Genomic DNA, 11,242 nt, shown 5'->3' on the forward strand with positions numbered 1-11,242 from the left:
AACAGTGTACTTTGTGGTTCTGGTAAAGCAACCACATGGTGCAAACACATATCTGGAGACAAATCATAGTGTGAGTTCTCATGCACGACATTCCGCTGACTTCTGAAAAGATGCACTTTCTCTAGGCCTACAAAATCTAGGTTTTTCTTGACCACGAACAGACAGATAACATTTTACCTAGGAGCTAATTGCTGCCTTCAGCAGCATTGTAAGAATCCATTTCATTATATATTTGTGGAGATAACGTTTCCATGAGATCGGGATCTCAAATGAGGAATTGGATGAAAATCAGAAGAATCCAATTTAAAATGTGACTGTCACGAATTAAGGACACCATAGGAACCCAGTATATGGATGGCTGGAAGATACAGATTCCATACAATTAAAACTTATCTTTAATGTATTATTATTACACTTAATAATCACATGACGCTATTGCAAATTAGGTAAGTAGAATTTTTAATATTTTCCATTCTGTACACTGTCAATGTTATTAAGTAGCAGAACTAGTCAGCATTCACTTTCTGTATCTTAATGACTATTGATTCTAAAAGTAAAACAAACCTTTCTTGGAACAAAGCACATACATCTCTGGCAGAGTTGGTGAGGTTCGGCTTGATCAGCTGTACTCTAACTCCATGTGACCTTTCAGTAGGTGATGGACACAGAACACTATTGCAAAATCTGTCAAGAGTTTCAGGTGTCATACCACTTGCTTTAAGAACATCATCAAGATTGGCAAAGGAGCCAAATTTCTGCCGATGATTTGACAATCGTGCCAGTCTTGCAGGACTTATTCTATACCTGCCAGAAATAAATACTTTAAAGAAAGAGGTATTATAGTGCTCTTGTTTGCTAGAACACAATACTGACAAGGAAAAATAAAATAAAATATTAACTATAATAATATTGATAACAGCATTGATAAATTAACTCATCTCGTGCTCTCTTTATGACTATTTGTGTACCAATATTATATTATAAAAACTAAAAAATATGAATTAAGCTGACATTGTCATGAAGCACATTCAAAAATTCAAGAAGTAATTAATATAACCAAAGAATTAATAATTTATGTTAATCTTTTGACAGATGCAACAAGTACACTAGAAAATCTGCTTCTCATCATGTTTCAAAACAGAAAATTTTTTTGGTTAATTGCTATTCCTCTTATAGTTGCAGTTGAAATATATAATTAAAACAGATTCTAGACATGAAAGCAAATGATGACACAAATTTCAGAGTTTCCGTAACTTCTGCTCTGGACAGCACTGTGTGTGTGTGTGTAAATTATTCTTTCATGTTACATACCTTGCAAGCTCCTCATGAGAGCCACTGTTCAATTTCTCCAGAATTTTTTGCTGTTCATCAGAACTGTACTGCATGGTACCGTTTACATAATGCGATTCTGCTACAGTACACAATGTCCGGTGGGTGACTACCTATGGCAAATAAATAAATACATGAAGATTCACATAACTGTTGCACATAGCCACTTCCCATTATAGCACTTGAGAAACAATTCTGATCATTTCACTTAAGTGAAGCCATTCATCTCATGAAATTCGATGTGTCCTGAATGAATTTGTAACTTACAATCTTACAGATGCATGTCGATCACCAAACTACATAAAACTATAACAAAATTATAAAATTTATTTCGTGATTGCCAATCCCTTTGTCACAGAAAATGAAGATTTAGGGCAATATGTAAACAAGTTATAGAAGCTGCAAGAGAAGCAAATAATCTATGTTCATGATATATGTGCAAAAATTACTTATAATCCAGACTAAATATATAAAGTACATCTCTCTTGGTTTTCCATTCCCTTCTTGACTTACATCACTTTTCATTTGTACTTTTCATCTCTCATTTTCTCATGTTCGTCAGACACAATCTTTCAGTTATTCAAACATAGGAACTCAAGAAAAATAAGTATATACATTTAAAGTTCATAAAACAAACAAGTTAAAACAGTACTAGTCACACCATAAACTGCATATACACTGGAGTCTGAAGATCGAGCATAACTGTCAGAAGAGGAAAGTATTATAAGGGAAGACAAGCAATCACTCAAAGTGACTGAAGATTTCCCCATCTACAGGAATTGGGCAATCTGTATGCGAAAGGACCACTACTTGCTACAAATAGCCACATCATTTAAAGTTTTAGCAGTCTCTTAGATCCATGTCTCAATTGTGTTTGGCTTTTATTGAGAACAGAGCGTAATCCCTTGGAGAATTTTCCACTGTAATGCCCTAAACATGCGAGCTGAAACTTATTTCGCAGGCTATAAAAGGAAATAAAATTAGGGTTCAATGTTTTTTTGAGACAGATCAGAAGCTCAGATTGGGGAAGGATGGGGTGAAGGAAACTGGCCAAGCCCTCTCAAAGGAACCATCCTATTTAGTTTAGTGAAATCACAGAGAATCTATAAATAGATAATCTCCTATTCCCTTTGGCTCCTCCTTCTTCAGTTTTGTTTACCCTCGACCTCACATCCTGGTTTCTGAGTCACCTGCCTCTCTTTTACTATCTCTACCCCCCCCCCCCCCCCAATTCCTCTTTCCTCCCAGAGGAAGGTACTAATAATTACTTTCAAATGCATCTTTAGGTAGTACTGAAATTTCACCTCTTGATGATAAGTCCTGGCCATCCATTCTGTCCCTGTAATGTTATAAGCACATACTTTACTTTTCAACTGTGAGTTTCTCCAACAACAAATTAACTAAATATTATCAAACTGCACTTTGGTGACAAAGAAAGGAAGGTCATAAGACAACAGAGGAACTTCTATTTAGGGTTATATAATTTTGCAAGTACTGTATATATTAACATATACTGTTTCAAGCAAATGTTTCTTTTTGCTTGTTAATGGCTCTTATGCATGCACTGGTCATAATTGTCTCTGATGACCTCAGATGTTACGTCCCATAGTGCTCAGAGCCATTTGAACCATAATTGTCTATTAAAACAGTGTTGTTTCTTCAGTGACTTGTGCTTCTGTGTTGTTTTAGATTCATTCATCTTCAAACTCTGGTTGTACACCAATGGTGAGTTTTAAAGATAGAGGATGGGTTGTGCAACACACGCAACCCGGAATTTTAAAATATTTTCATTTGGTTGGTACTGGAATACTTCCCTCACTAGCTTTCCTTCTTTCAGTTCCCATGTGAAAGATTATTTGCCTGCTTACAGGCTACATGAGCATGAAAGAGCAAAGAGGGATGATATTCCAATTAACAGAATGTAGAGCATCACTTTACACAAGTTGAAGTTTTAAGCACTACGCCTGAGAAGAAGAAAAGGTGAATTGTGAATGGGGAAGAACAAAGACAACCGGAAAAGAAAAACGTTTTTGGAACATGAGATTTCTGAATAAAATTTCCATAATAGTATGTTTTATGTAGTCAAAGATAGTGATGATGAAATACAAAACACTGTAAATTCCAGTAATAGTTTCTCTACATGATGAATGAAAGGTATTAATCAGTGCATTAAATTTAGCATTGAAGAAAATGCAGTGTTTCAGTACCAATTTCATAGCAGCAGTGATGGGAATTTTTCTTTTCTGCATTACTGTACTACAAAATTAAATGTACAATACACTTGCTGAGTTGCAAAAGAAATCTCTCACAGCAGTAAAAAGCACCTCCTTTGGTATTCATTTGTGAGATCATAAACTTAAGATGGATTTGACTACAGGCAACTCTTCAGAACACAAGACTGGATAAGCTAAAGTGCACTTATGGTGTACCATGGCTCTTCCATTGCATGCTGCTGTTGGCAGTTTATTATTGTTTCTGTAGCCAATTAGGTGATAGTATAAGGTATCCAAAGTGAATCACCGAATCGAATGACTAATGACTTGTTTTGGTAGAAGATACAAACTGATTGCAATGCACTCCCCCCCACACACTTTTCTTAACATGGTGAGCATGAGATTGACGATTCTTGAGCTTGGACTGTAAGTTTGGTTACTGGTTTTTGTGTTTACTTTTTGTCTTGCATGTTTCTTGGAATACAGAAGGATTCATGGGATGCTGTTTTATATTCCATGATTATAGTTACATTGTGAGTTGGAGACTGTAAAAAAACTGGTTGTGGTAAAAGGCTCATCTGTAGAGTAGCCTGATGATCATTTTAGAAACTTTGTGAGGTATTTTCAGAACGTCCAGATTTCCTTGGTGTTTGTTAGGCAGGAAGCTGAGAGCACAGTTTAAATTTTACGAATTCTTCTGTTTCATATGACAGCATTCTGCATGATATATACCATTAAGCTGCCACATAATTTCATACACCTGACATTATAACAAAATTTTTCAAACACTATTTTCTCAATGGTTCCACCATATTGTCTAATCATCCAATTCACGATTCATATGTTTACTTCCAATTGTTCACTGCACAGTTCTCAACTGCAGCATGCAACAGAAAAGCCAGTCACCCTAAGGACACTTTTACCATGGGCAGTTTCAACTGCACCATTATGTCAAACTGGAAAAGGAACTATAAAATAAATCAAAAGTTGAATGTAATGGAAATGATATTAGTTTAACTGAAGCATTTGATATTTCTTTGCCAACTGACAACCCGTCGCCTTTCAACCAAACCTAGATCTCAGGCTAAGCTTCAGATCAGTCTATCTTACATTCTGAAAACTAATACTGACACAAAAGAAATAAAATAGGTCTTCTTTTCTCTTTTTGTGTGCACATGTATGACATCACGTGCCACATCATCATTATGTTCCAGGATGAAGGTGACAACTGGTATCAGTAGGTTCAGCTACTTTTCATAACAGTTTGTGTATGCTTATATACGTTTTCCCAACACACAGCAGACACCAGCAATATCATTATCGTCCATCATATCTAACGCATGTGCAGTTGTCACCAAGCAATTGGCATCAGTATCCCTGGGCTTCACTGAATTATCTGTGTAAAATTCTTGGAAACATATATGCATATAATCCTTAATCTCCTGAACTCATGTGTGCATAACAGAGAGAAAATCAGATCACAGTAAAGCATGAATTTAGGATAGCAATCACTCAAACAGCAAATACTGTAAATTATTCTCATTGTCATATTGCAGGAACAATTACCACAAAACCTTCAAAAGATGGAGTACAGATTTGTCACAAATGAGAACTGTTGGAAGCAAAATACTACTGAATAAGTTAGAGGCATGCCATGGATTGATTTTACTTTCAAGAAATATCAGAGACCTCCAACAAGACTAAACTGCTGGATGAAAACTCATCTACTTCTCTTCATTCCTTTGCCTTCTTTGATGTTGTCCTCCACAAAGGAAAGAAAAGATGTTCTAGTCCAAAATATATGGTCCTTAGAGTTTCAGAATTATGGTGTGTTATTAATCTTTAATATATACACTGGATGTTATTTTTTGGCAGATATGGCCAACTTACCGCTTCCATGAAAGTCGGTAATCTATGTACTAACTAAAAATTTACATTCTGAATAAGTTTTTGACAATCTTATCATCTATAATATTTTTCCCCATTTGGACTACTTGGTTGAAAGTGAATATTTTTTTCTATGTTAACTTATAAGTTCTCTCTTCCAGGGTGGGCTCTTGCGTTCTCAATCTAAGTTCTGAATCTCTTCAGTAAGGCTGGGCTCACTGTCCACACAACAGATGGCACATGTGTCACTGGCATGTACAGTGATCAGATGCTTTTTACCTACAAACTTGGGAATTCATTTACATAACATAAGGATAGGAATGAACCCAAGATTGAGCCCTGGGGAACACCACAACTGTAGTTTTCTTATTTTTAACTCTCTCTTCTCCAGTACCTCTCGCATAATAGTTCCTGTGTTCTGTTGTCTGCCTTTTGAATATGTTTCCTGATAGCAACTGCACGAGCTTTTCAGTGACACCACTCATCACAATATTTAGCAAGATGTATTATGTCGAGAGCTTTTGAGAGGTCCAGAAATATTCCTGTTGCTTAGGAATTTTCATTTATTTTCTCAAGTGCATAATCAACAATTGTACTACAGATGACTTGATATTTTGACCTCTTCTGTAACCATGCTGTAATTTACCTACTACATCGTCTTTGTTATAATGTTCCAAGATATCTTTTAAAATTATATTCTCAATCAGTTCGCTGAATGCTGAGATTATGACTACAGGTGTATAGTTATGACCATGCTTTATTTCTCATTTTTGTGTAAGGTTTTGACTGCAACCAGTTTCAACTTGTGAGGGAATAAACCATACTCAAGAACACACTTTATTAGATGAATTAATGGTTTCACTAGCTCATATTTACATACGGTACGGAGACACACAGACATACGTGTGGGATGGAGAAATATCATCTAACCATGCTTTTTTTCCTGATGTTGTCAATAAGGTGCAGAATGTCATCAGCTTATACTGCAACTCAGTACTGTTTGTTAGTGGACTCATATGCTATGCATCTGGCTTCATGCAGGTATGACTTTCAACAGTATTTATAAAATAATTACTAAATACATTGCTAACTTGAAGGGAATCAGCAATATCATTATTCACAATTAATTCTATGTTATTACTTTTAGTTTCTGTAGCATTGTTTACAATTTTGGTTTCAAAAGGCCAGCAACACTTAAATCATTATCTGAGCTTCTTGTCTGTCAGGTAATTGTCCCTGCTTTTAACCTCCTGATTTCTTTGTGGAATTGATATTTGTACTTCTTGTACAAATATTTATCTGCTTGTAAAAATTTTTATCTACTCATAACTTGGGAATTAGTCTGTACAGGCTACGTCTTCCGTTTTTTTCCTTTCAGATCTTTCATTTTAACATCTAATCATCTTTTGATTTTGAAGGGGATTTTTGTGAATACTCCCTTTGTTTCAAGGGGGTGTACTATTTCTGTGCCCAGTAAGAACTTCTAAGATAATGTTCCATTTGTTGTTGACCACAATGGTAGTAATTACCGGTTCTCAGATTTATGACAAATTATGCAGTGAAGTAGTAATGTTGTTTACAGACAGAATTCTCTTGTGCTCAAACATTTTCTTTGTTTGAATCTGTTATTGCACTTTAGTACTAGTGTCTGTTCTGACAGGTAGCCATTTAACATGTCTGCTGACACGATGTGATCTTAATTTGCTATTACATGATCTACTGAATTACTATTGTTACAATTCTAATATGTCCTGGCCCTATAAAATAGGATACAACTTGTAGAAAATGTTTTCTTTCATGTCTGTCATGTAAAATGTTGAAGTTCAGTTCTCCAAGTATGAAGAGAGATGAGTTTTACACTTTTACAACTTGACAATTTACGCAAGACTCCAAGAGATTTCAGGGAAGTATCAAAATTTCTGGAGGGGGATCTATATACACCTGTAAAAACGAAATAAACAGTGTGAAATATGATCTGAGAATTGCAATTCTGAAATCTCTGTCAACACAAAACTTGTTCACCACAGCATTTTTTTCTGTGGTGGTTGTAAGCTTGCTTTTTCTCAGCAAATGGCAATGCCATCACCTTTATCATGTGCTCTACACTAAAATGGTGCTATGTTATAGCATTCTAATCTGAAATAATAAATGTTATTTGGTGATTCCTGGTGTTCAGTGATTATTACATGTTGAGCCAAACCAGTAAAAATGATTGGAAAGCATCTGTTTTATTTCATAAGCCTTGTACATTATAACACAAAAATAACAGATGATGAATTTAAGACTGTCTGGGGCATATATGAATCAAGTGAATAGGTCTCTGGAACATGTGAGCTACATTGCTGAAAATTAGTGTGATGGTCCTTTATCCTTAAGACCAATGATTGTAGTCTAGTGCAACTGGTTCTTCTTTCTAACAACTTTCTTAATAACATATTTCTGCACCAGGTGACACAAATAATATTACATATATATAGTGAGTGTCTCCCTGCTCTTACTGAATTGATAAGTTACTACGTAACCCAATCAAATAACCTGATGAGCTGAAACCAGCACTGATACCATATATGTCACCTTAGGCTGCATTCTATTTTTCTACACAATACTGAATTACCGAACAGCAGTTATTTTAAAAATGGACAGGGAATTTAACTAATGAGTTGCAGGTAAGACATGGCTCAAGTTTGAAGTAATTTGTTACGCTAAACTTGTGGAGAAAATTTTTTCAGTTACTAAGTAATGACAATTTAGGCGGCAACCCTCGGCCTTTAGCAACATTCACCACCTTGTCAAGGGTTAGAAAGCTCACTAGTGGAGACACTATGTAATTTCTATAATATAGAAGAAAAGGCTGCCATTTGCAAGCGCATTTGCACCAACTTTAAAGGCTGAGGTTGTTCACAGAGTTGAGCAACAAGTGTCGAACAAAAGGATCGCACTCACATTTGCTACAGGTAGGAGTGCAGGTGGTAATTTCTATATTCTCACTTTAGTGGAAAAATAGGTTCAGAACTGGTGGTGGTGTGTGGGAACCTGTTACAGCGTACCACGTAAACAATTTTTATTACATAGCTTACGATTATTTGAATAGCTCAAATGTTTCATAACATCAGCGACCATTTAATCCTCCTCTACCACCGTTAGACAACCTATTCACTGTGAAGGCGTGCGGGCTCCTTTTCCTTTGTCAAGACAAGGTAAAGCTAAAGAAACACAGACGAGAATTGTAGGGCATGAGTGCGTCAGGGTAATGGAAGCCAGTTGTCAGCGTACACGTTTCACATGTTGCTCACTGGGTACAAACTAGCAGCGACATTGCGATGAATTTATTGTGTGTACACAGGTGGAATATTACGCCTATACCTTTATTATCCTCTAGCACCACATTCTGTAATAAGGTCTTGTCTTATACGGTACCGGATTCAAAACGAAATTATTTGTTTTGGAGGACAATAAGGAAAATAAGTATTTACGAAGTTTGTAGAGCACTTAACCGGAAAGGTTACAGTAAAAGGGAAGATCGTACAAGGTTTCGTTTCTACATAAGGAAGTCATTGTACCATCTATTTTATTGCAAATAACGAATTCCTTACGATGAGTTGCTTGAGTGGCAAGCGTCGCAACAAAACTTTCGAGCTCATTCCCTTTTCTTTCCAAACGCATTCAATGCATTTCTACAGACGATCGTCAAATCTTGTATTACTTTCGCACAAAACAATACACTACCGAGACAAAAACACTGTCAAATCTATGACCAGCAGTGTCGCCAATGCTTATCAATTCAATTACCTACTCAAAATTGTCAAATTACCCGATTTTACCTCAAAATACCCTCCGTTTCAAAAATAGTTGCATAAATGTTTACATAGATGAAAAATGACGATAAATTACATGATAAATTACAAACTAAACATTTTACTTAATTAATCCGAGCTGAACGATGCCATACACCGCTTCTCGTCATTTATCTCGTTGGCCCGAAAGAAACACATCATACTTGATGGATTGATTCATTCATTCATTCTTCCGTAGAACAACATACATTGCATGGATGTCGTAGAATGTTTGTACAATACTTATTATAAAATAAACATGTCTCTTTACAGTATATACAGCTCCTGTACTTAGTTCTGCTTTTTTAATTATTCAAGTTAATTTTTGTTACGCAGTACAGTGTTCATGAACATTAGTCTACAGTTATTTTAAATATTCATCTGCAGTGTAATAACTATTATCTAGTAAATATTTTTTTTTGCCTTTAACAACATGTGTGGGGATCATTTACATCTTTTATTTCTAGTGGTAATCTGTTGTACAATTTTGTACCATGATATAATACGTTATTTTGTGTTTTTGACTTGTTTCTTCTGTTCAGATCTAAACAGTGTCTGGATTTGGTTCCATGGTCGTGAATTGTGCTGTTCGTGTTATACAGATTAATGTTTTTCCTATATACATTATGTTTTGATAACTATATTCCCACAGAACTGCCAGAATTTCAAATTTTTTTAACAACTCTTTACAGTGTGCCCTGTTACTGCTATTTGTTACTATTCGAACAGCTCTTTTCTGTATCTTGAAAATAGTTTGTACGTTTCCAGCACTTACTCCCCAAAATATTATCCCATAACTGAGGACTGAATGCATATACCCAAAGTGGGCTACTTTGAGGGATGAAATATTGCACTCTGGTGCAAGGATTCGAAGGGCGTAACATGCTGAATATACCCTCTTTGCTAAAATTCTCACATGCCCTGTCCATTTTAGCTGACAGTTTACATTCATACCCAAGAATTTTCTGTCTGTTACACTATGAAGTACCTCATTGTTTACTTTCAGTGTATCGTCAATGGGTTTTTTATTTAGTCATAAGTTTACACAGTTTGTCTTTTTGAAATGTAGAGTTACTTTATTCTTTAGTGACCAGTTGTGGATGTCTCTGAGAGCTTCATTAGTTTTTCTATTAACAACCTTGAGCGTGTGTCTGTAATCACTACAGTGCTGTCATCAGCAAATAGTATTTTTTCCCCATGCCTGACACCCTGTGGGAAATCATTTATACATATAAGGAAGAGGACTGGGCCCAGTACACTTCCCTGGGGGGACACCTATATTAATATATATATATATATATATATATATATATATATATATATATATATATATATATATATATATATATATATATATATATTGGATCAGATAAGTGTTTTACTACTAATCTTTTGCAAATATGTGAGGTTACAACTCTTTGCACCCTATTTTCCAAGTATGATTTAAACCATTGCTTTGCTGTACCCCTTATGCCTAATAGTTCTCATTTCTGTAATAAAACTCTGTGGTCAACTGTGCCAAAAGCCTTTGATAAATCAAACAAAATGCCTGTTGCATTCTTGCCCTTGTCTAATGCTTCTAGTACGACTTTGGTAAACTGTGCTATAGCTGCCTGTGTACTTTTTGTGGGCCTGAAACCAAATTGTTCACTGCAGAGAAGGTTAAATTTTTCTAGGTAGTTCATTAGTCTATTTTTCATTATGGTTTCTATTATTTTGGAAATACAAGATAACAAGGAAATTGGCCTATAGTTTTCTACATTTCTTGCACCATTTTATAGTACTGGTATTACTTTGGCTTGTTTCAGGTATTCAGGAAAGCAGCAAGATCTGAAAGATTCATTAATTATTATTGTTAATGGTGTTTTTATGTTGTGTCTACATGTCCTTAGCACACTGACTGGGATCTCATCTAGTCCTGTGGATATTTTATTCTTTAATAGTGTATCACCTGTGCCACCTCTTTCTCTGTTGTTGGAA

At 35.4% G+C, this 11,242-nt stretch overlaps 1 protein-coding gene across 2 annotated transcripts in view; it reads right to left on the reverse strand.

Moving 5' to 3' along the window:
* LOC126175018 (transcription elongation factor, mitochondrial) overlaps positions 1-9,159 on the reverse strand; it is a 92,784-nt gene extending 83,625 nt beyond the window's left edge. Inside the window, exons 1-3 of one of the 2 annotated variants that reach the window (XM_049921509.1) lie at positions 9,023-9,158; positions 1,312-1,442; positions 588-820 (exon numbers count right to left, since the gene is read on the reverse strand). In XM_049921509.1, the coding sequence (XP_049777466.1) occupies positions 588-820; positions 1,312-1,327 (249 nt within the window). In that variant the 5' untranslated portion in view covers positions 1,328-1,442; positions 9,023-9,158. Of the gene's footprint in view, positions 1-587; positions 821-1,311; positions 1,443-9,022 lie in introns of both variants that reach the window. The other variant, XM_049921508.1, reaches the window with a different exon arrangement.
* Positions 9,160-11,242: the final 2,083 nt, after the last annotated feature.

Source organism: Schistocerca cancellata, chromosome 3 (genome assembly GCF_023864275.1).
Source record: "Schistocerca cancellata isolate TAMUIC-IGC-003103 chromosome 3, iqSchCanc2.1, whole genome shotgun sequence".
Lineage (NCBI taxonomy): Eukaryota > Metazoa > Arthropoda > Insecta > Orthoptera > Acrididae > Schistocerca > Schistocerca cancellata.